Source organism: Aegilops tauschii, chromosome 6 (assembly GCF_002575655.3).
Source record: "Aegilops tauschii subsp. strangulata cultivar AL8/78 chromosome 6, Aet v6.0, whole genome shotgun sequence".
Classification (NCBI taxonomy): domain Eukaryota; kingdom Viridiplantae; phylum Streptophyta; class Magnoliopsida; order Poales; family Poaceae; genus Aegilops; species Aegilops tauschii.
In genome coordinates, this window is record NC_053040.3 from 416,210,018 (window position 1) to 416,233,760 (window position 23,743).

General features: G+C 51.7%; 2 protein-coding genes across 14 annotated transcripts; one reads left to right on the forward strand and one right to left on the reverse strand.

Moving 5' to 3' along the window:
* Positions 1-733: 733 nt before the first annotated feature.
* LOC109780348 (uncharacterized) lies at positions 734-7,813 on the forward strand. 13 transcript variants are annotated; one of them, XR_012188033.1, is made up of 11 exons: positions 743-1,484; positions 1,632-2,752; positions 2,871-2,946; positions 3,031-3,072; positions 3,625-3,681; positions 5,411-5,472; positions 6,086-6,203; positions 6,527-6,593; positions 6,972-7,097; positions 7,179-7,356; positions 7,443-7,813. XR_012188033.1 is itself a non-coding variant. In XM_073502347.1 (11 exons), exons 2-7 carry the CDS (start codon positions 1,772-1,774, stop codon positions 6,112-6,114), a joined length of 357 nt encoding a protein of 118 aa, XP_073358448.1. In that variant the 5' UTR covers positions 812-1,484; positions 1,632-1,771; the 3' UTR covers positions 6,115-6,203; positions 6,527-6,593; positions 6,972-7,097; positions 7,179-7,356; positions 7,443-7,813. The 13 variants fall into 13 exon arrangements, 9 of the variants coding, with proteins under 9 accessions (XP_073358443.1, XP_073358445.1, XP_073358451.1 ...); XR_012188034.1 differs by lacking the exon at positions 5,411-5,472 and adding an exon at positions 4,300-4,424 and having other exon boundaries at positions 812-1,484; positions 1,632-1,777; positions 3,599-3,681; XR_002236999.4 differs by lacking the exon at positions 5,411-5,472 and adding an exon at positions 4,300-4,424 and having other exon boundaries at positions 812-1,484; positions 1,632-1,777.
* Positions 7,814-20,332: 12,519 nt separating this feature from the next.
* LOC109780352 (uncharacterized) lies at positions 20,333-22,484 on the reverse strand. The gene is made up of 2 exons (XM_040392799.3): positions 21,551-22,484; positions 20,333-20,755 (listed from the first exon to the last, which is right to left on the reverse strand). The coding sequence occupies exons 1-2, from the start codon at positions 22,364-22,366 to the stop codon at positions 20,477-20,479; spliced, it is 1,095 nt and encodes a 364-aa protein (XP_040248733.1). The 5' UTR covers positions 22,367-22,484; the 3' UTR covers positions 20,333-20,476.
* Between the last annotated feature and the right edge of the window lie 1,259 nt (positions 22,485-23,743).

Here is a 23,743-nt window from a genome sequence, read left to right on the forward strand (position 1 = left end):
CATCTCGACCGGGGCGGCCATGAGCAAACGGCGGCGAGGCGAGTCGGCGGCGTGGTTTGAGACTGAATCCATGGCCAGTGTTTGTTTCCGGGTTGCGGCTGGCTATCTACGTCCGAATCCACCTTCAGATCGTGGAGTTGTTGTGCTAGTTAACCGACTTTTCCTTCCCAAAAAACAACAAGTCTCTTGGGACTTTCCTTTGTCGTGGAGCACTAATCGAAACTTCTTGCTCTTCCGTTTTCTTTGTCAATCCAATCCTTAATTGTCACCGATAACCAATTTGACCGCAGTTTATGTGAGATGTAACAAAAGACACTACTTGGTTCAACACAGTAGCAGATTGCCTCTTCTTTTCGTCATGTAATGAATAGTAGCAGCAGTGACTTGTCCAATCTTCTCTCCGTGAATCGGTGTCTCGACGCGGAAATAATAATAGAAAATTTACCGAAAAAGGCTTTCGCCCCGCTTTATTGAACATATAAACCCTCCTACGAAACCCGCCATTCCAGCGCCCTCCCCGTGTCAAAGCGATCCTGCACACACGATTCGTCTCGCTGGCGGTTGTCAGCGTATTTTTCGTCGCGCTGGTGAAGATCCGGATGCCCGCTATTCTGTACGCCGTGTAATTGGGCTAGGAGCAGCTGACGCATGGGCCAGGCTTGCGCGCGGGCCAGCCTCGCAGCGACACCGTGGGCGCGTGCTTCTGTCCGGGTGAAAGTACCACGTCCGCTGCGTCGTGCGAGAGAAAGGCAGCTACCGCAGCGAGAAAATATCTCTTCTCTCTCCCTCCTCCCCTCCAGTTCTCCATGCCGCCGCCGCCTTCTCCTCTTCCCCGTCCCTCACGGCCGCCTCGCCCCCTCCGCCTTCAGCGCCTCCTCCTCCTCCCCTTCCTCTCCTCCTTCCCTACCTCCGGATCCAGACCACGTGATGCGAACGATGCAGCGCCATGGATTAGTCCTGCTGCAGGAGAGAGAAGATGAGAGGGAGAGAGACAAGGAAGGAGCGGAGGGAGAAAGAGAGAGGAAAGAGTAGCCGGAGGTGCGTCGGCCGGCGTCGGCGTGCACGCTGGCGAGGTTGGGCGGGACCTGGCGGTTGGCGGCGGCTCGATCCACTCCTAGATCGGGAGCCGAGCCTGCGCCTCCGCCACTTCCCCTTGTTTCTCTCTCCACCGCCACCTCTCCTCACCTCTCCTTCCAATGTCGGCCGCCGCCGGCCTCCCCATACCTCCCCCTCATGGCTCCTCTCTTCATCACCGGCGCCATGGCTGTGCTCGGAGGAGGACCGCCGATGCCAGGTTGACGAGGATGATGAGGTAACTGTTGGCAAGGGCAAAGCGAAGTCGTCAGATTCGTCACCGCCGCTATTCTCCTACTCGCCGCCGCCGCTGTTCTCCTACTCGCCGGCGCCGCCGCTGTCATCCACATGCTCCTCCTCACGACCACAGGTGGAAGTTGGCTGGGGTCTAGCCTCCCATCCATACGCAGGTATTCCCCCACTCCCCTCCGCTCCCTCTCTGTTAAACTAAGGAAGGGAGCCTATATGTTTCATCTTGTCAATCTAATTTGTCTGTGCATATTAGTATATAGTCACATTCAGAAAAGCTTGACTGTAACAGAGTTTGTATCTTTTAGCTTTCCAGATTATGCAAGTATATGCTTGGTCTGCATATTAGTACCGGCTAGCAAGCACAGGAACGACGACTTGGACCTGGCGACTTGGATCTAATGACTTGGTATTCCAATCCACCGAGAAATCAATTAATCGACTCAAAATGATGGTAAGGTGTCACCAAAAGTGCTTTGCCAGGTGCATCGTTTTCGTCCCCTTCTATTCTTCCCATGCACCACACCATACCAACAAAGGCAAAATTTGTTTGTGTGAAAGCGTCTGAACCATTGGCATTATTTGTTTCTCTGGTGAATAAATTGTGTCTGAACGCAGCATGCCTGAACCCTGAGCATTATTTGTTTCTCCGCTGAGCAAATTGTGTCTGGATGCAGAAAGTGAAAGCATTAGATTGAGTGATTCAGATCAATTCTTGCGTTGTACGCCTGTAAGTTTGGCGGTAATTCCTAACTATGACGTTGATATGATCTCCCATATGCATATTTGACCAGTACTTATTATATACATATTTAAATAGAAATGTTTATGCCCTTTATTAATAAAATATGATTAATGGCAAAACCTAATAATATTGTTTCATCTTATCGATACAATTTGTGTGTATTGGAGGGGGGTATATTAGTATAGTCAAATTAGAAAAGCTTGACCACATACTAAAGTAGGTAGTACACGAGCAACCCTCCCGGATTAATGGTGTAGAAAGAATGAGATCATCGATAACCACTTTCATTCTGAATTTGAGTTACCTCTATTACAACAACACAACGAAGTTGCGTGATTAAATGTCATTCAGGTGAGAGAGCTGGCAGGACGAACAAGGAATTTTACAAAACGGTGCCCAGCGAGCTGGGCTCTCCTCCACCAATATGAATGCCTAGCCTCAAACTTGCCTTAGTTTTTTTTGGAATCGCTCTTTTTATCTGTTGGATCATTCTTTTGTTTGTAAGAAATTTCTGCATTTTAGTGTAACCTAAATCTGCTCATTCCAGTATTTGTTGATATCAGTAGTGGAATGTTGCCCTCTCTCTCTCTCTCTCTCTCTCTCTCTCTCTCATTATTTCAGGTCATTAGATTCACGCATTACAATTAACTATTTTTAGCGGTGTCATGGTTATATTGGGAAAAGGTGAAACTTTGCTTTCCTTTGGAAGTTTAGTTACAGCAGGAGCGTGCATTCTATATATTGAAAAGTTTAAATACCCACCACTACAATATCTTCATAAGAATCTTTTTTCTACCGTTAGCACAAAGAAGATGCTTCTGGCCTACTACATGAACTCGTTCTTGCCGACTTTATCCTCTGTTTATTTGCTCCGCGAGGTAAGATCTTGCTTGCTCGTCTCTTGTTTGATAAACTATCTGTGAGCTGAACCATTCTGTGTTTCATGTTTCCTTGCCGTGTAGGTTCTTTGTTGGTTCGTGGGACTTCTGTCGTTAACCAACAAGGTTGGATCTGTTCTGATTCGCTTGGTTGATTAGTGCTTGATGAACAGCCTATGAATCTATGTGTTTGTGCGACCAGCTTCCCTGTCTATTTGTTTTTTTTTGGGTTCATCTACCATGCTTGTCGTACTATGTATGGGGTTTTTGCTTCAGATCTTGTCAGGAAAACAACTTTCCTTCTATCTTTACGGTTGTACTGCTGGTTTAGTCCTATGCATACACGGTCCTCTTCCTGGTTGATTGGGTGCTTGTAGGCCATTGGTTCATGCCCGTGCTTGTATAGTATGGCCTGTTTTCTTACCTTTTGCTAATTCCCAGTAAACTACAAGACTTGCTCAAGTTAGTGCATTAAAAGAAACATATGCAGCACGTGATAGTTGCTGCTTGCTAATAAAGGAATGATGCCTCCATCAATAGAAAATAAATATGTAGGTTACAAAATACAGTCAGACATATACACCACTTGCTTATTGTTTTTAAACATGCTTGCTTTTTCTTTTATCTTTCATAAACCTCTGATTCCTTTCAGGTTTCCGATTTCCTTTTGTTCTACAGGCGTTGTTATCATTACTTCTTCTCCCTTCGCTGGCTCGTCATCTGCTTGCTATCAAGGTTTGTGCTTCCTGTTTGACCTTTGTCTTCTCATACTGCTGTAGTACTACCAAGGCACGGTTGATCTTCTATGGTCTTCGAGGCATGACTTTAACCACTGATACATACACAACTAGATGGATTGGACGTTTATGAATGTCATCATTGTATTTATCTTACAAAATGCGTGAATCTAACTAATTACAAGTGAAAACATTTCTTGCCATCGAAACGGAATGGTAGTTTGCCCTTCATTGCAATAATTAATTTACACCTGCATTATAGTAAGCTCGAAACCCGATTAAGTGTCATTAGAAATGAGCATGGATTAGTTTATGAATAAGAAAGCTTTCTTACTCTAGTGGGGCTTAGTGTCGCAACAATATCTCGGTTTTGCTTCTCCGCAAGAACTCTAAGTATATGTAATAGTGCTATAACTTTCAGCATCGCATAAAGTACATCAAAAGTTGTCCTCAATCACCACTACTATTCTAATTTTCATTGCAGCTTTGTGAAATAAGTTTTGTCATCTCACTGAATGTTAAAAACAATCAGGGTACCTTAAGTAAAAGCATAGAACTGCCAAAGAAGCACAGTCCTTTCAAAGTAAAATTCTCACTCATTGTTTTGATTCAGCAGGATTGATTTTCAGATAATATAGGAGAGTGGATGGTTTTATTCTTCGGTTTTGAATGCAATAACATAAGGAGAGTAGCCTATTGTAAATTTCGCATACTGATCCAGAGTCGTCAATCCTTTTGAAGGTGATTCCGTCGTAATCTTGGTTAAGTGTGTTCACTTTGCAGCAATGTCAGCATGGGATCACAATCACTTGATCGAACATATAAATCCAGCTAGAGTACCTGCCATTCCAGCGTCCTTCGTGTCTCAAATTCATCCTGCCCGCTCGATTCGCCTCGCTGGCCCTGGTAAAAGTACTTTTCGTCGACCTGGTAAAGATCCAGTCGCTCATTATTTTGTATGCCGCGTATTGGGGCTAGGAGCAACTGACGAGTGGGCCAGGCTTGCGCGCGGGCCAGCCTCGCAGCGACGCGGTCGGGGCGTGCTTCTGTCGATGAAAAGCAGGGCCGGATCGCTCGTGGGCTGCGGCCAATCGATCGTGGGGTTGTCAGGGCATTTTTTACCGTGTTCGTTTGCACCCAGCAGCGGCGCCTCCACTTCAACCGCGTCTGGCCCCATCTGTCGGTCTCGTGGGTGCGCGGCGGTTTGGTCGTCCTTGGTCATGTGAGCACCTCCGCTCGGTTCGCTGGGTAAAACAGGGTTTTCGGTCTCTACATGCGGCTACGCGGGATTGCTTGGCCTCGTCTCGCTGCATGTGGTCCCTTTCTATCCTTGGTCCCACGCGTTGGGCGAGTTGTGTTTCTCTTTAGGTTCCCTAGAAGTTACAGCGCCTGCGAGAGGCATTTCTGACCGGGTGCGTGGTTTCCTTCTGCTCTTCTCTGCCTCTGTGGCTCGCCTCTCAGCCCACTTGCCCTCGCCGCCTCCTTGTCTTGCTCTCATCCAGTCGCCATTGTCGCTCGTCGTAGTTGGTCATTGATAACTAGCGGCTTGCTCATTGCCTGCTTATCCTGTCGTCGGCTTGTTTCATCATGGCTCCTCGCGCTGCTGCTGTTGCGTTTGGCTAGGGAGAGTTTCTTGTTTTGTTTGGTCAATTCCTTCTGGCCTCATTGTAGATTGATCTATACTGACTTGTTCTTGTCTGTTCCCTCTCCTTTCTTCTTGTTTGCAGGGCTGCTGCGTCTGCTTTGTTGTCTGCCTGCGTGTTTGCTTGTTCTTTCTTTGAGAGATGAGGTTTTGCGTGCTCCCCTGCTTCTCATCTGCTCGATGAAATGCGTGACTGGGTTTTTGCCGGTCTAAGATCGTTCCTTTGTTTTCCTAGACATGGATGAGGGTTTGCCATGTTAGATCTGTTGTGCGATGCTTCTAGGAGATGATTTTACATATGTTTCTATGCTTTGGTTGATGTGATTCCTACACCTAGGGATTGGCTCTGTTAGTTTAAGTCTGTTTTAGTTGCGTTCTTGCCTTCGTCTGGGTTATGGTTATGCCTAGGTTTGCATGGCCATGGGGTCTGTTGCAGGTGAATTCTATTTGTGTTTGTTCCTCAGCTATCTAGGCTTTAATGCTCTTGTGCATCTGGTTTAATTCTTCTGCCTCTTTGACTGGAGCTTGTTGTTGTTCATTAAATTTTTGTCTGCTCTTGTTAGGCATGTGTGTGCTACGATTGTCATCCTTCTTTGTCTTTCTTGTTCATGTTTGTTTGGTCTAGGGTCTACTCTGGCTGTCATTATTCATATATTTATTTCTGAAGAACAAAGATATTGCGAAAGACTACTCGGTAAGAGGCGAACCCATGAGCTTGTACGCCTTTGCTTACGTTCGTTTGCTTTTTCATGTGCTGCAGGTCTTCCTTTGCGACGTCTGGCTGCCTGATCGGCTAATTTTCTCACTCCCGGTTCGCCAAGTTTCTGCTGTGGTTCAGTTCATGTGATGCCTTGCGCCCTGTCTTTCATCTTGCCAAGGTTCCACCTCCTTCCCTGCCTTTTCCTTTGCTGCACCCCTTTAAAATTTAGTCTTCATGTTGGTTCTAACCATGTGTGTTACGTGCGTTGTGTCGTCTCGTGTTTTTGTTTACTATTATCTGTTGTTGATTGTTCCTTATGTCTGCCTTTGCTGTTTACTCTCGGGTGTTCTTTTCTGTTCATAATTCTGCCATTACTTTGCATGTCCAGGATGCCTGCTGTAGTGCCTTTTACTATATTAAGACACATGCATCACAGTTAAACATCCCAACTGAAAACACAGCCAGATAAACCAGCTTAATTATTCTACTACTTCTTTTCAGATGACAGCAGTTAAACAAGAAGAAGCAAACACAACCGGTGATATCAGCGGTGGCCAAATTACCCATGGTAATGCTAAAAACATACTTAGGATTGTTTGTACATTGGAAAGAATGTTTCTTCTTCTTCACTAATGCATGCTATTTGATTGGTCTTTTTTTATCACTTATGCATGCAAGTTGATCAACTATCTAATAAAACAAACTTCTTTCGGGGTCCAGTAGGTGTTCTGTTTGCTATTCATTAATGCTTTGATTTACAAGCAATGCCAACTGCTTCTCACTGATCATACACGATAAATAGCATTTTCTGTTTTCACTAATACACACAAGCTAAATAGCCATCCAATTAATTGAGCTGTGTTTTCAAATTCAATAGGTCTTTTGTCTGTTTATGTTGTCCTCTATTGCAAACTTTTACCATGATCTCCTTATCTATTCATCACAGCCGAACCACTATGTTGCAAGCACAATAAGCCATTTGAGTATATTCATCGCCCAGGCAAAGCAGGTTCAATCCAAAAGTTCAAAGGCAAGAAAATCCAACTAAAGCCTGGAAAGTACATTCTCCGTGGTAAGGGCTACATTACTCTTCTCACTGCAACAACTCACGCAACAACTGCTAAATGATATAACTTTATACAATTTAACATAGGTGAGCCTTGCATCCACTACTTAGATGAGTTTAGTCGCCACATTGTGGGGGCAACATAGTTAAGCTCTACAACCATAATGTTTCTAGACTGCGAAAGATCATCCGCACCACCACCACGCCCGATCGCTACTATGTGTGCCACATGCCAGAGACATTTGCAACAAATGACAAAAGAATGGTAATCCTTTGCAATTGCTCTGTCCTATTTCATACAATAGCATGGTATAAAATGATATAGTAACTAATCTTTATTGTTATTTTCAGTACTTTAGTGTTCCCTTTTCTACGGGTTCTTTTTTCCCACACATGGATGCTGACCACGGTGAACTGTCAATCACAACTGGAGACGGGACTACCGCTGTCACAACCCGCTTTATCAAGGGTGTTGACAAAAGAGCCACCATCACTAAAGGCTGGAGCAACTTCCGTCAGGCACACATGAGCGAAGGGCAAGCATATGCTTTCGCCTTCAAATGCACTTCCAAGGGACTGCGCCTAATCGTCTACTCAATATAAGCAAGTTGCAAGAGCCCCTTGTTATATAACTTAATGTTAGTATAAATGCCTACCAAGACTTTGTGTTTATCATCCTTTTGGATCTTATGCAATCCCTTAAGACCATCTTGCGCGTTTAACTATCGGCTATTTCTTGCTTAGACTGCTGTGTGGTATGCTTTTAAAACAGCCATGATAAAAGAAATATATGCTCACTTTTTCAATACTTGGCTTACACTCGGCCTTTGCGCCATTGGCGCAACGGGTCATCTAGTATTATAAAGCCAACCGCACCACAAGCATCCAACAAGGTCCACAAAACCACGCACACACACATGAAAGTCCACAGGAACAAAAGGTACAAGAAAGGGTCAATGTTGAGGGCACAGCACAACAAGCCCTAAACCCAAAACACACACACCATATAGCCGCCAAGCGGTCTAGTCGGGCTCAGGAGGAGGAGGAGGCGGCAGCGGGGGAGCCACGCGGAGCGCCATTGAGCGGAGATCGGAGAGGAGGGTGGTGATGACGTCCCGGTCCTGGGGGCGGCTAAGCGGCCGCCAAAGCTGCAGGTAGCCACACAATTTGAAGATTGCGTCATTCGCACGTCGGAGAGGCACCTTCTGAATAACAAGCTTATTGTGAATGTTCCAAAGCGTCCAGGCGAGAACCCCAACGCACAACCATCTAATATGGCGGTAGCGAGTAGGGGAAGCGTTGAGCTCGGCAAGCAGGTCGGGGAAGTTGGTATTACACCACTGTCCGCCAACCGTTTCGCGGAAGCAGGCCCAAAGGAACTGGGCCGAGTGGCACGAGAAAAAGATGAGGTTAGCATCCTCAATCGTGCCACAGATGGGGCACATCCCATCACCCAGGCCATTATGCTTGAGGACTTCAAGCCCAGAGGGGAGGCGGCCACGGATCCATTGCCACAGGAAGATCCTGATTTTCAGTGGAAGTCGGATGTCCCAGATCAAGATAAATGATTCCGAGGCCGTCGAGGGAGCAATGGCGCCATACAGGGACTTCGTGGAGAAACGGCCAGAGGGCTCGAGGCGCCAGGAGAGAACATCCCGGTCCTCCTCGACGTTAATCGGTATAAGTGCGATGTCTTGGAGGAGGGAGTCCCAGGCGGCCACCTCGAGGGGGCCAAAGGGGCGCCGGAAGGCGAGACGCCCTAAGTCAATAAGGGCCGTCTCGACAGAGACCCGAGGGTCAGCCGCAATGGCAAATAGTTCTGGGAATCGCGCAGCCAGGGGGGAGTCCCCAAGCCAACGGTCGAACCAGAACAAGGTCGAGGCCCCGAAGCCAACCGAGATGGATGTGCCGATGCGTAGTACGGGCAGAAGCTGGATCACGGACTGCCAGAACTGGGATCCACCCGTACGTTGGCAAAAGGCAAGAGGTTGGCCACGGAGGTACTTATTACGGATGATGGTGAGCCAGAGGCCTCCCTCCCCATTGGCAATACGCCACAGCCATCGGGTCAGGAGGGCAATGTTCATGCGTCGGGATGACAGGATCCCAAGGCCACCCTGGTCTTTAGGTTTGCAGATGTCGGGCCAGCTCATCATATGGTACTTCTGCTTGTCGCCCTCACCAGCCCAGAAGAACCTCGACCGGTATTTGGCCACCTCTTGATGGAGGGTCTCATGAAGGCTGTAGAAGCTCATGAGAAACCAGAGAAGGCTGGCAAGCGAGGAGTTGATTAGAATCACCCTGGCAGCTTTCGACAGCCAGCGTCCCCTCCAGGGTTCGACCCTATGCTGCATCCTAGTCACCGTCGGGCGGAGATCCGCGACGGTGAGTCTGGAGTCACTAATGGGCAGCCCCAAGTAAGTCGTGGGGAAGGAGCCCAGGCGGCAGTTCAGCCGGTCCGCAATGGACAAAGCATCGTCCGGGGGGTAGCCGAGGACCATCACTTCGCTCTTGTCGAAGTTGATGGTGAGGCCGGACATCTGTTGGAAGCACAGGAGGAGGAACTTCAGGTTGGCGATGTCGGACGCGGAGCCCTCCACCATGACTATGGTGTCGTCCGCGTATTGGAGGAGGGAAACCCCTCCTCCGTCCACTAGGTGGGGGACAGCGCCCCGAATATGGCTGCAGGCTTTGGCCTTATCAAGGATGACCGCAAGGGCATCGACAACCATGTTAAAAAGGAACGGGGAGAACGGGTCACCCTGGCGCACCCCACATAGGGTGGGGAAGTAGGGACCGATCTCGCCGTTAATGTTGACCGCCGTCCGACCGCAGGTGACAAGTTGCATAACGCGGGTCACCCATTGGTCATCGAAGCCCTTCCGAAGCAATACTTCCCAAAGGAAGGGCCAGTGGACCGTGTCGTAGGCCTTATGGAAGTCGAGCTTAAGGAACACCGTGCGGTGGTGCTTGGATCGGACTTCGTGGAGGACTTCATGAAAGACCAACACCCCATCCAAAATAAATCGGCCTTGAATGAAGGCGGATTGGTTGGGGTGGGTGACAGAGTCCGCAAGAAGGGTCACCCTATTGGCGTATCCTTTGGCCAGGATCCTGAAGATCATGTTAATCACGGTGATCGGGCGGAACTGGCGGATGTCCGAGGCCCCCGGAACCTTTGGGATGAGGGTAATGATCCCATAGTTCAGGCGCCCCAGGTCCATGGTCCCAGAGAAGAACTCGTCGAAGAGGGCCATGACCTCCGGCTTAATGGATTGCCAGAATGTTTTTAAAAACAGGACTGGCAATCCATCCGGGCCCGGAGCCGAGGAGGGGTTCATTCCATTGATCGCCGCAAGGACCTCCTCCTCCGAGAATGGCGCCACCAAAGCGGCGTTGGCCTCGGCGGAGACAAGCTGGGCACCCGGCCAGGTATCGGGGGCCAGCACAGCCCCACCCCGAGGGGTGGGGGTGAAAAGGGCTTTATAGAAGCCGTCTACGTGGGCACGGATGTCCGAGGGTCGAACAAGCTGAGTATCACCTTCCCACAGGGAGTGAATGGAGTTGCGACGATGCCGACCGTTGGCAATCGCCTGGAAGTAGGCCGTGTTGGCGTCGCCCTGAAGCACCCACCGTTGGGTGCCGCGCAACCGCCAGTAGGCCTCCTCGTCAACATAGATGACCGAGAGCTGGTCCTCGAGATCATATCTCAACATCCACTCATCCGGGGAGATCCCGGACGAGTCAGCACGGGCGTCCAGGGCCTGGATGGCGCTCAGGAGGGCCTTCTTGCGGTCACGGATATCACGACCGAGGTTTGCGCCCCATCCCTTCATAAATTGGCGGGCTAGCTTGGCGTAGAACTGCCAGGAGTCCACCGCGGACATGGCGCGGTGAGGGGAATTGCGCGCGGCGGTCCACTTAGCCGCAACAGCCTCGCGGAACCCGGCCTGGTTGAGCCAGAAGAGCTCAAACCGGAACCGAGGGGGGATGGGGGGCGTTCATCAGCAGAGGAGAGGAGAAGAGGAACATGATCAGAGCCGATCCTGGTAATAGCCTGAACCGAGGTCAGGGGGCATCTGAGCTCCCATTCCGGGGAAACTAAGACGCGGTCAAGGACAGACTGCGTTGGGTTCGCCTGGCGGTTAGTCCAGGTGAACCGGGCCCCCGTGCGCTCGAGCTCACGGAGGCCCAGCTCCGCGATGCATTCGTTAAACATCTGCATCCGGGGGCGATTAACCCGGTCATTGTTCTTCTCATTCGGGGAGCGGATGAGGTTAAAGTCACCTCCCACCACAACAGGGAGTGGGGACGCGGAGATCTTCTGCTGCAGCTCGGCGAGGAAGGTCGGGGAGCGGCTGTGGTCTGCCGGTCCGTAGACGATGATGACCTCCCATTTAAATTTGAGCGCACGCTCGAAGATCTCCATACTAACGAAGAACTCGCCCCGATCCATACCTCCCACCTCAAAGGTGGCATCCTTAACACCTAAGAGGATGCCACCCAAGTGGCCATTGTTCCCACTAGAAGGGAGCCAATGCCAGGCGAACAGGTGGGAGCTAAGGCTGTCAAGCTCGGGAAGACAGAAATCCATGCGCATGGTTTCTTCGATGGCAATGATGTCGATGTGCTCGTCACGGATGTACTCAACTAGCTGCGGCGGCGGCCGTCATGGCCGAAGCCGCGGATGTTCCAGAAGAGGGCACGCATCTAAACCACCATTGAGGGGCTGCTTGACCCCAAGACGGTGGAAGCACTATGGGCTCTAAGAGCGGCAGTGCGGGATCGAGTGCGACCACAGATTTCCTCGGCCGGCAGCCCAGAAGGGGTCTGGGGTGCCGGGGTGCGGAGGAGGCGGGCCCGGGTTTCGGCGAGTTTCCCGTCAAGGATCTCGCGAGCCTGGATAGCCGCAATCTGCTCTAAGGGGGACCCACTTCCCCCCTGAAAACTATAGCCGAGTCTAGGGCCACCTTGGCGAAGCGGCCCAGCGGGATCGCTTCGAGCGCAGAAAATGAGCAGACGGAAGAACTGGAGGGGGTGTCGGACGCACCTGTCTCGAGGTTCCAGGCCACAGCCCGGATCTCCGCCCGCTCTGAGATGGACGGAACCGGGAGGCCGGCCGGGCAGTCCGCGTCGAGTCGGGCACCGCGGCGGGAGGCAGTCACCGGAGTCGACGAGGCCCGAGCACGGCAGACGTACGGAACCGACCGAGGTGGGTGGGAGGCGACAGGGGTGGCCACATCAGCGGAGACCACCAGGAGCAGGCGCGGCGGGGACGCTGGAGCCGGTGGCGCCAGCAGGGCACCGGACCCCGCCAAGTCGGGGGAGGGCGGGTCCGGGGCAGGCAGGTCGGCCACTGGGGCGGGAGCGGAAGCCGGTGGAGAGGCGGGAGGCGACGGAGGATCCTCCCCAGGAGGGTCAGCCGGGGCAGACCCAAGGGGGGCGGGATCCAACGCCGGCGAGCCCGACAGCAGCGGATAGGCCACCGTCGGGGGCGGAGGTGGCGGGACGGCCTCGGTGGAGAGGCACCGGGAGGACGAGGAGACTGACGCTGGAGATGTCGCTGAGCTCGGCCGAAGAGGAGGGGGAGGAGTCGGGTAGCGCGGCAGGGGCCGCCTCGACGGAGGCCAACCCCCGCGACCGGCCCGCTCCCGAATGCCCGCGCCCCGGAGGGGGGTCCGAAGGGACGGGCGAGGGGGAGCGGCTGCGGCCTGAGCGCTCATCGTCGTCCTCCGGGTCCTCGTGGCGGGAGGGGCGCGGACGGCGGTAATGGGAGTCGTCGCGGTGGTCCGCGCTTCCCCCGGCAAAGTGGTCCTCAGTGAAGCGTCGGGGGCGGCCGATGTGGTTGGGAGGCTCGGGGTAGATCTTGAGGTCGAAACCCTGGTCGTTGAAGAAGACTCGGACGGTGGCACGGAGGATGGAGGAGTCCAGGCACTTGACCTTGACACGGACCTCCTCCTCCTTGCGGAGAGAGAGCTCGTCCACCACCACCACCTTGCCCAGGAGCTTGGACATACTGCGGATCACCTTCTCAGAGCGAGCAATGTCGGGGAGGCCAGCGATGAGGATCCAAGCAGTATCCAGCACGGCCACGGCCTTGGGGTCCATCAGGGGCTCAGAGATGTTGACGACGAGCTTGTTGAGGGCGAGGGTGATGTCATCGCTACGGGTGCAGAGGCCCAGGCTAAGGGCGTCGGGGAAGACCACGGTGAAGGAGTTGTCCGAGGTCGGAGTCACTTGCCAGTCCCAAACATGGCGGCAGAGGTGGTTAAGCTCGGCCTCGATCATCTCCGGTGAGGCGACCCCCGCCCCCACAATGGTCACGACCGCAAGGAGTGACGGGGATGGGGGAGGGACGTCCTCGACCTCGATGTGGAAGAAGCCGAGACCCTCAATGCCGTGGCCGTACATCATGAGCTGCTCCGACACCGGGCGGTCCGGGCAGAGGGCCGCGGGGTGGCCCGAGCCCTTGCAGAGGTAGCACATCGGCGGGTTGGGGCACTCGATCTGGTAGTGGCCGGCAATACCACAGTTGAAGCACGGCGGGGGATCGCGGGGGAGGGGGGGGGGGCGGAAACGGCCGCGACTGAGGATGCAGGAGTCGGGGCCGTGGGGTTGGGCGGGCGACCGAGGCCCTTCCGCTTCTTCTTCTTGGCACCTTGGCGACCCGAGCCCGACGCCCCCCTAGCCGGGAGGCAAGCTTGGTTGGTTGCGGGGGGGCTGGTAGGGGCGCGGAGGGCCGCCTCGGTGCTAACGGGGAGCGGCCGGGAGGGCGACGGCGAGCGGCCACGGCGACGCACGGGCGAAGGGGAGCGGGGGCGGTCGCGGCAGCTCTCCCGCGCGGGAGAGCACCGGTCCACATCCCGCTGCGGGGAGTGCCAGCCATCTCCGCGCGCTGGGGAGCGCCGGTCAGAACGGGGCGGGGAACTGCGCGAATCGCGCGGAGGGGAGCGCCGGGAGTCGCGGGCGGGGGAGCGGGAGCGCCGGGCGTCGCGCGCCGGGGAACGCCGGGGCTCCCGGGAGGTCAGCTGGCGACGGAGGTCAGCCTCCCGGCGGTGGCCGTCCGGCGAGGCGCGGGAGGTCGCGCCGGACTCCTCGAGGGGGCGCTTGGGGCGCCCAGAGCCATCTCCCCAGTCATGCGTCATGGGGATGGGCGGAGGGGCCGCGGCGGGAGGTGGGGACGGAGGGGGCGACGGGGGCGGGAGGAGGGAGCATGAGGATGTAGACGAGGAGCGGGCGCGCGGGGGGGGGGGGGAGGCGGCTGGAGGGGAAAGCCTCGCGGGAGCCAAATCCTCCCCCAGTCGGGGCTGGGGTGGGCCGAGGCCAGCGCTGGGTCCCTAGTGGGCTGGGGCGGTCCAGCCGGCCCAGACAGGTCAGGCGGTCCAGCCGGCCCAGACAGGTCAGGCGGGCCAGACAGCCAGTGCGGGGAGGGGAGCAGGCCCACTCCAGGCCGCAAGCCCAGAATCGGGCGGCCCAGCCCAGGGACGGGAACCACGCGCCCGGCTAGGGCATCCCCAGCCGACGCCGGCGCGGGTAAGGCGGCCGACGGCTGGCGAGGGGGGGGGGCGAGGCAAGGCAGGGCGACGGGGGGACGTTGAGCAGCACAGTCTTGAGGACCCGAAGAAAGCAATGAAGGGGCGAAAGGGGGAGTGCCGGGAGAGCGCGGGGGAGCCGACAACCTGCGGCGGCGGCGGCGGCGCGGCCGGCCGGGCCAGGGCGAGCCGGCCAGAGGAGCACCACGACGAGCGAGCGGGGCCAAAGTCGGCTCGGCCGGCGACACCCCAGCCAGCGTTCCGGCGGCGACGGCGGCCAATCCCGGGGCCCAAGTCCTTGGCTTTCTCCCCAATGCCCGGCGGAGCACACGGCAGCCGGCGGGGAGGCCTTGTCCGCGCCCGGGCGGCCGAACTCCCACCCCCGGGAGTAAGGCCGCCAGCAGAGCGGGACAGCGGCGGGCGCGCCGGGGCGGGCGGGGGGACCCGGTCGCGGCACTCCACCGGCCGGCCGGCGGCGCGGTCGGCGTCCTCAGCCAGATCCGCCCAGACCACCCTACCCGGGGGTCCAGGGGACGGCGAGGAGGGGGGAGGCGGGGAGAGGGGGGCGGCGGGGTCACCAGCGGACGGGGCCGGGAGGGCGGGCGGCGCCGGCGGGAGCAGGGCGGGCGCGTCGCCCCGCGGGGAGCCGGAGTCGCCAGAGCCCGGGCCTTCCATCTTCCTCTATATCGAGCCGATTATTCCCAATAGAAATTTTTGATCAACAGCTTCGGGATTTAACCTTTAACAACCGCTGATGTTGACATAGTAGCAATCAGACCCGGGTGTTGATCTCTTAGCGACTTACAATAGTGAACAGATCACAACTAAACTGGCTCTTCATCCGAAAAAATTTGCGAACCTCTGATCCCTAGGAGAGATCCCTTCAAGAACTTAACACCACCGTGTGCGAGCCCCACGGTGGGCGTCAACTGTCGTGGTTTTGTCACGGCAGATGTCCTAGTGTGAGGACTTAGTCGTGAGGCCAACGCATCTATGTGGTAGCTTGAGAGGGGTTGAGCGGAATCGAGAGACGCAACACAAGACAAGGATTTAGACAGCTTCGGTCCCCGGGAAACATCATCCGGTAACAACCCTACATGCTGTTTGAGGCTAGGTCTCATTATGATCACGAGGGAGTCGCCGTAAACCGGCTCTCCCAGTTATGTCTAACCCTAAGATTATTCCTCTCCCTCTTCGGGTGCCCTGCCCCTTCTTATATAAGTTGAAGAGGCGGGACTTAAACTATTCCAACTTCTCTTCATGGGCTTCTTAACGTCTTGGGCTTCATAATGTCTCGGGCTTCATAACTCTAGGCGACTCTATCTGCCGAGTTATGACTGTCAACCAGTTATCACTGTCTGCCGGGTTATGACTGTCAACAAGTTATCACTGTCTGCCGGTTTATGATGGTCTGCCGGTTTATGATGGTCTGCCGGTTTATGATTATCTGCTGGGTTATGATTGTCTGCCGGGTTATGACTAACACCCGCCGGGTTATCATCTGACTTAACTCCTGCCGGTTTACCACCAGCCGGTTTACCGTCTGTCTTAGCCATCTGTCTTAACTGTCTGTCTTGACTGTCTGACTTCATTGGGAGTTTTTGTTTGATTATTCAAGAGATGAACCCTTTTTCATGTTTGCAGTTTGGGACTGGGCATCCCTATTACCGCCCATTTCCTCGTGCGATGGCGAGTGAATAAACACTCGACCTGAGAATAACTTGCTTAGCACGGAAGATATCGACCACCTCCTGTCGTTCCATGAACGATCCAGGCACACAAAACGGATAATTTTTTTAGAAGTTTTTAGAGGTGGCACATGCAAATTTACTTAGGACGGCAGGGTAATACCGTATATAGGTGGACTCATCTGGAATAACTTTGGGTTCAAGGTTTTTGATGTACAAGCAGAATTCCCACTTAGTACAGGCGAAGGCTAGCAATTAAGATTGGGAAGCGGCCAGCTAGAGAGCAACAACGATCATAACCATGCATTATGCGTAAGTAACATTGGACACTAGCATGAGTAGGATATAAACACCATGAACATAAATATTATAGAGGCTATGTTGGTTTTGTTTCAACTACATGCACGAACATGTACCAAGTCAAGCCACTCGAACATTCGGAGGAGGATACCATATCATCATACTACATCACAATCATTTAAACGCAATGTTGATATCCAAGATAAATCATTATCAACTCCCAACTACTTATGCATGGCATGAGAAACTATAATCCCTAATTATCATTGCAAACATGTTTAATCATAATGGGCTGAAACTTGAATACTAGGTTAAACATATTTACACAGACAGAACAAGTCGAGTTCATACCAGTTTCTTTTTGCCACGGCCAGCTCATCGAATATCGTCATCATTGCCTTTCACTTGCGCTAGGCCTGCCGAGGTCGCCGCGGCGGCGGCGGGGCGCGGCGACGCAGAGGGACGGGAGCCCGCGCGCGACCACGCAGGCAAAGGAGTCAGCGCGAGGTGCGGCGGCGGCGGACAAGGGCGACGCGGCCGCGGCCGCCGGGCAGAGAGGGCGGCTATGGCTCGCGTCGTGGAGCGTGGGGTGGGGAGTGGTGTGGATCTGCCTTGGCTGGCTCTGGTCTGTTGGGAAGAGGAGAGAGGAAGAGGGGTTTGGGTGGGCAGTGGACGGGTGGGATCTGGTGGTTGCGAGATCGGACGGCGGAGGGAGGTAGTGGGCGTCCCGCGTGGCCGGAGATGTGTGGCCTGTGGCGGGATGAGGTGGATAAGAAATGGATGACTGCGTGCGACGATGACAAGATAGGTGCGGCACCTCATTGGAAATCATCAGGCTTCAGAAAGCAGAGTTTTCAGTGGTCTATTTATTCGAAAAATTCAGAAGTGTTTTTATAGGTTTCAAAAAAGAAGAAGATTTCAAACACATTGGACCATGGACTTGCCTGAAGAACTTCCGGGTTTGCAGAAATTTGCGCAAAATATAGAAGGAAGAAATTCAGTCACGGGCTGAACAAACAACAGTCATAATATGATCTAAAATGAGAAAACTGCGGCAACGCTATCTGGTGTTATGGATCATCGTATATTTTTCTTCTCAATTTATTAGAAGAACAAGGAGGGGGCCTCTCTCTCTCTCTCTCACACACACACACACACACACACACACACACACACACACACACACACAAAGGGAGGGAGCTGCCAGCTCCATTTCATTGAAATGAGACCACCAAGTCATGTTTACATCAGAGTCTAGCAGAAACATGAAGCCCCATCAACCTTTTCTTCCTTTCCTTAATTCCTTTTTGTTCCAGAGTGCAATCCCACACACATGACTATATGAGATTTATTTTGGTATACCATTTTTTCTAAAGCAATAAAATATATTGCACTTAAACCTGGTGTTCGCTGCATCATATTCCCTACCTGTCAGAGCCATCGCCATTGTTTGACGGACAGCTTCAAAACTCACTCTCTGGGCTCCAAGGTCTGCTGCTTCTTGAATCCCTTTCAAGCAAGCACCAACCTCAGCCTGCAAAGGAGTTCTAATATGCTCAAGCTTCCCCGCCGCCGCAGACTCCGACGACTCAAGGCAGGAAGCATCAGTGTTGATCTTTACAAAGCCATTTTCAGGGGGTTCCCAAGCTGATTACTGACTACTCATTTGCATGGGGGAGCTCTGTACACTCGCAAAATCAGTGATGTGCTTATTAATATATAAAAGAACTAATCAGAGCACAAACCTGGTGAATCAAATCATGCGAGTCCCTACACTCACATAAGTTAGTTCGGACGTCCTTCAGCCCCTGCTCACGCCACACTGCTTTCACCTTCTTGCATTTGAGAAAAATGTGCCCCATCTTCATCTAGCCGAGAGCACATGGGGCACATTGTATCCAGATCAATTCTCTTGCATTTGATGGCCAGACAGCGGGCTTTTCAGTGATCTGTTTATTTGAGAAAAATCAGAAGTGTATTTGTAGGTTTCAAAAAATTCAAACAAATTGGATCACGGGCTTGCTGGAGTGCACTACGGGTTGGCAGGAAATTTGTGCAAAATATAGGAGGAAACAATTCAGTAGTGGGCTGAACAAGTAGCACAAATACTACAGTATGATCTAAAATAAGGGAAATAATGCAGCAACACTATTTGGTCCTATTGATCATTGTATATTTTTCGTGTTGCTTATCAATAGAAGAACAGTGAGGGGTTTCATTGAAATGAAACCACCAAGTCATGTTTGCATCATAGTCCAGAAGAAACATAAAAGCCTTTTTCTTTTCTTTTTGTTCAGGGTGCAATCCCACACAGAGGACATTTATTTTAAAAGCCTGTAGATGCATTTAAGAAAGAATTTTCTTTACCAGAGCTCGGTACGCAAAAGCATTTACCAATCAGCCTCCGCACAACATCGTTGGGCTGGACACGCAAGCAAGAACAATCAAATTAATAGGCTTAAGACAGCGGGGGTTTCAGTGATTTATTTACTTTTAAATTTCAGAAGTGTATTTATAGGTTTCAAAAAATTCAGACAAATTAGATCACGGGATTGCTGGTACACACTGTGGGTTGGCAGAAAATTTGTGCAAAATATAGGAGGAAGAAATTCAGTCACGGTCTGAACAAACAACACAAATACTACAGTATGATGATCTAAAATGAGACAATTGCAGCAACACTATCTGCTGTTATTGATCATCATATAATTTTTTCTTGATTTTTTAAAAAGAACAGGGAGGGAGCTCCCCATGCTCCATTTCATTGAAATGAAACCAACAAGCCATGTTTACATCACAGTCCAGTTTGTTCAGAGTGCAATCCCACACACCTGAGATTTATTTTCAAAACCTGCAGATGCACTTGAGAAAAACAGAAATTAGCCAGAGCTCGATACACAAAAGCATTTTCTAATCAGGCTCCACACAACATCGCTGAGCCTGGGCTCGACACACGGGTAAGAATGAACAATGAAATTAATAGGATCATCGATAGCATCATAGTACTAACACAGTTTAGCAGAAAACCTTTCAAACTACCACATAGGCTGAAAATGTCACCAGTTCGTTACGAAAACAAACTTATCACCAAAAACCAAAACAGAGTCTTGGAAATAGAGTACAGGTACAGAAAAAGCTAATTAAACTCAATAAGATGGAACCAAATAGAGTTGCTCCTCCAAATTTTGCTGCCATCTTTGAGATCAGACCTTCTCTACTCCTGTACCCAGCAAAGCCACAAGTTCAATAACTGCCTTCATACATGACTTCCAAATCCTTCTGATCTGAAATTCATGAATTGAGCTCTCAAGAGCTGCCATAATTTCTCCAAAGTTACTTTATACAGAGTTTAAATAGGAAAAGCCGCATTCATATCATAGTTGGTGCAGGTGCAACAATGCAACTATATCACTCTTCTGTTGCAACAATTTCAAAACAGAATTGTGTAGTAACTTGAAGACTCAGTGCGGTTACCAAAGGACCATAGATATTCGCCTGCCGTTTTCCTTATAAAAAACTAGATAGGTTACCAAATCAGTAATATTAACAAATAGTCCTAGAAAGCAGCAGACATCATCCAGCAAGGCTATAAAGCAGGAAACGAACATTAAACCAACGAAACTATATTATCCACACGTTTCAGAAATAACAGCATAAGCTAAATCACTGCACATGAGTAACCAAATCACTATATTCCAGTCTGAACTGAGGACAATGTCAGATAAGAACTTATGCCTACTTGGTAAGTATTTCACAATCTCTCCTAGTTCAACTCCGGGAAGCATTCACCCCTACACAAACAGTAGCATAAGCACCTGCAAGCCCTGGAACACTAATCAGCGACTCTTGAGCAAATCCTTGGCCTTCAGAGCATGTGAGGGTGGCAATAAATGGCATGAATGCCAATGTCGTGTCTGTTACTTGCCACCAAAAGGCAGCCCTTACTTCGACAATTCTCAAGATGCCCCTTGTGAGATGCTCTATTGTGATGGTTGATATCATCCTGATTATTCTGCATGGGCACTAGTTTTTGGCGACGCTCCAAGTAGCAGATCAGACAGTATATCTTGTTGCCTTTCAGCTTTGACATCTCCTCCCGGAACTGTAGGTGAAGGAATCGCTCCTTTTCCATGTCGTCCGGTTCCTTCATGTATCAGAAAAGAAGTGACAAGAAAGATTACAATAGGATTCCAGATGCATCAAATTAGCTCCAATAAAAAGTAAGGACAAGACAACCAACATTACTGGACAAGCAAATTGGAGCAAAATTGAATTATGAGGGAGCAGGAATTGCATGCGACATAGTTTCTCTCATTCACCCACAGAAGTTCCATTGCCTAAGCAATTAATTATTATTTTTTTGGAGCAAAAGAGAGGCTTTCCCTCTCCGATTTCATATAAAGAAACCCAGTTCTAGTAACAGACTCCCTTACTTGACTCGCAACATACTAAGGCTACTGATCACAATTAACTATTGTTACCTCCCAAAGAATCCAGCAACTCAAAATTAGTAAGAATCACCTATTTGCAAATGGCATAAGTGGAATTGTTGCTTAAGTTGTGCAAATTAGGGTGATTATGCAACCATCATCCTATTCCGAAGCATAAAAAAGTGGGATCATCAAAACTCGCAAGAGACACAATCTCCCATTTGCAAAGTACATAAGGTGTATTTGTTGCTTAAATTCTGCAAATTAGGTGATCATGGAATCATGATCCCAATACGAATCCTAAAACAGCGGGGTCACCAGAACTCACAAAGTGATAATTATCATGATATAAAAGAAGAGCAAGCAACAATTCCAGAAGAGAGGGGGATCTTCAATTACTCGAGGTACACCATCAATGCATCGAACCTAAACTGAATCTAATAGCAAATGTACAGCACTTGAAAAAAAAACAGCACATGACAAGGCAACAAAAAGTTCATAATTTGCACCTGGGGGATGATGGAAGAAGGGGACGCAGCAGGGCCGCTGGCCGTGGCAGCAGGGATGCTGGCAGCAGGTGCAGGAGACGAAGCTGGGCCTCTGGCCGTGGCAGCAGGGATGCTGGGAGCAAGTGCACGAGAAGAAGCTGGGCCGCTGGCCGTGGCAGGAGGCCTCACCCGGGCTGCGGGCGTAATACGGCGGCTCGGAGGAGGAGGAGCGGGGCGAGCATGGTGCCGAAACCAGCCCCTCGGCGGACCATGGCGCGGAGCAGGTGGCGGGGCAACAGGGCCGAGGGTGGCCTGGGCATTCCCCCGCTTCCTCTTCCTGCCCACGACTAGGGTAAAGCCACCGTCATCTTCCAGCTTCCCGCCGGTGGCTGGGACCGACGACGCGGGGCCCGTGGGGACGGCAGCCGCCGGGTGGAGGATGATGTCATTGATGTCTCGGAGGAAGCCGTCCGGTGGGGTAGGGTCCTCGGAGGAGAGCAGCGCCCCGTCGAGGACGATGGTGCTGGTGGGGGAGAGGGCGCCGCGTGTCGGCGTGAGGCCCTCAGGCTCGGCGGCGAGAGGCGCGGGAGGGAGGAGCACCACGTTGGTGGCTGCGAGGGTGTCGAGTGGCGGCATTAGGTCCTCTGGGGAGATAGGCGCGGGGTGGATGAGGACTGCTTCGGCGGCGGCGCGGTTGACTCGTCGGCACCGCCGTTTCTTGGCTTCTTTGTTTCCCTCCGCCGTCTCCGCCCAGAAAGTTCTCTGGCGCAGGGCGGAGAACAGACGGCGCAGGAAATCGACTAGCCAAGCGCGCGTCGCGGCTCCGGGAAGCTTCATGGCGGCGGTGCGGGGAGGCGGAAGGGAAGCCGGGCAGGGGGGCGCGGAGGCGGAGCTGACGCCGAGGGGAGGGGGAAAGGCCGTTTGTCTTCCTCTGCTTTTTTTGGGAGCTGGCCGTTGGTTTGTTTGCGAGCGAGGGGATCAGAGGAGGGGAGAAGGGGGGTTTTTTAAAGTAGGGTGGAGCTCGGAATTGTACACGGTGAATTTTTTTCCGGTGTCAAGAGACAGTACAAAGAACACTAAAAGTAAAAAATTGCATCCAGGTCCATAGACCACCTAGCAACGTCTACAAGCACTAGAGCGAGCCGAAGAAGCGGCGCCGTCATCACCCCTTCATCACTGAAGCCGGGCAAACTTTGTTGCAGTAGACAGTCAGGAATCGTCGTGCTAAGGCCCAATAGGACCAGCGTGCCAGAACAGCAGCCGCCGCCGATGAAGAGAAGCATAGACCAGAAGGATTAGACCTGAAAATCCCACGAACACATACGAACGGAGACCGGATCCAAGTGGATCAATCGAAGACAAACGCCGACCGAATCCCGTGAGATCCGTCGGAAACAAATCTCCACATAATCTCTGAAGATGCTAGACGAACGAGAACTAGGCGGGAAGAACCTTATTCCAATTTCAGGGAGTCGTCGTCGTCGTCTCGTCTTTCTAAATAGGACAAAAACTATAAAAAAAACTAAAAACAAAGTAAGAACCCTCCCGCCGGCAAGGGCCGAGATCCACTACGCCTTCGTGGCCTAAGACCACGGAAGACAAAATCGGTCTGCGGCGGCGCTAGCGGGAGGCTGGATTCCTAATCACCTTCGAAGCAACAACCGTTTACCACTTACAACTCTTTGTGAAATAAGTTCATTTTTATCATTAGAAACAACAATAATGCCAACTTTCTTAGGGACACAATGTGTAGGAGATATGCCCTAGAGGCAATAATAAATAATGTTATTTATCTCCAAGTTCATAATTATGTTTATGTTCCATGCTATAACTGCAATGATTATCGAGTCTGCAATATCCACGAGGCTCGGAGGGAAACTCATGTGCAGGTGTGGTATAGTAAACGGTAAAATGTATTCTTAGTCTTGCCTTTAAGACTGGCTCATGTATTGCATGATAATCCTGTTTTCCTGATCATGGGCATTTCTATGCTGGCAATTTTGAGGGCACGATGTTGGTAGAGCACTTGTGTTGAATTGACCCAAATTGATGTTATGCTATGAGATTCTTTTCGTCACAAGTTTATGGTTAATATCACAGAGATAGTTAATGTTTGCACAATTCCTTAGACCATGAGGGTATCGAGTTCCTTCGTGCTTGCTTCGTGAACTTTGGGGTTTGTTAAACGTCATCCGTAACTGGGTGGCTATTACG

Excerpts from the sequence above, each read along its gene's own strand:
- LOC109780352 (XM_040392799.3), bottom strand. The coding sequence starts at position 22,366 with ATGAAGCTTCCCGGAGCCGCGACGCGCGCTTGGCTAGTCGATTTCCTG. Across the intron at positions 20,756-21,550 it reads CTTCTTCCATCATCCCCCAG|GAACCGGACGACATGGAAAA; the intron begins GTGCAAATTATG and ends TGATACATGAAG.
- LOC109780348 (XM_073502342.1), top strand. The coding sequence starts at position 2,734 with ATGGTTATATTGGGAAAAGGTGAAACTTTGCTTTCCTTTGGAAGTTTA. Across the intron at positions 3,073-3,624 it reads TTCTGTCGTTAACCAACAAG|GCGTTGTTATCATTACTTCT; the intron begins GTTGGATCTGTT and ends TTTGTTCTACAG. Across the intron at positions 3,682-6,085 it reads GTCATCTGCTTGCTATCAAG|GTCTTCCTTTGCGACGTCTG; the intron begins GTTTGTGCTTCC and ends CATGTGCTGCAG.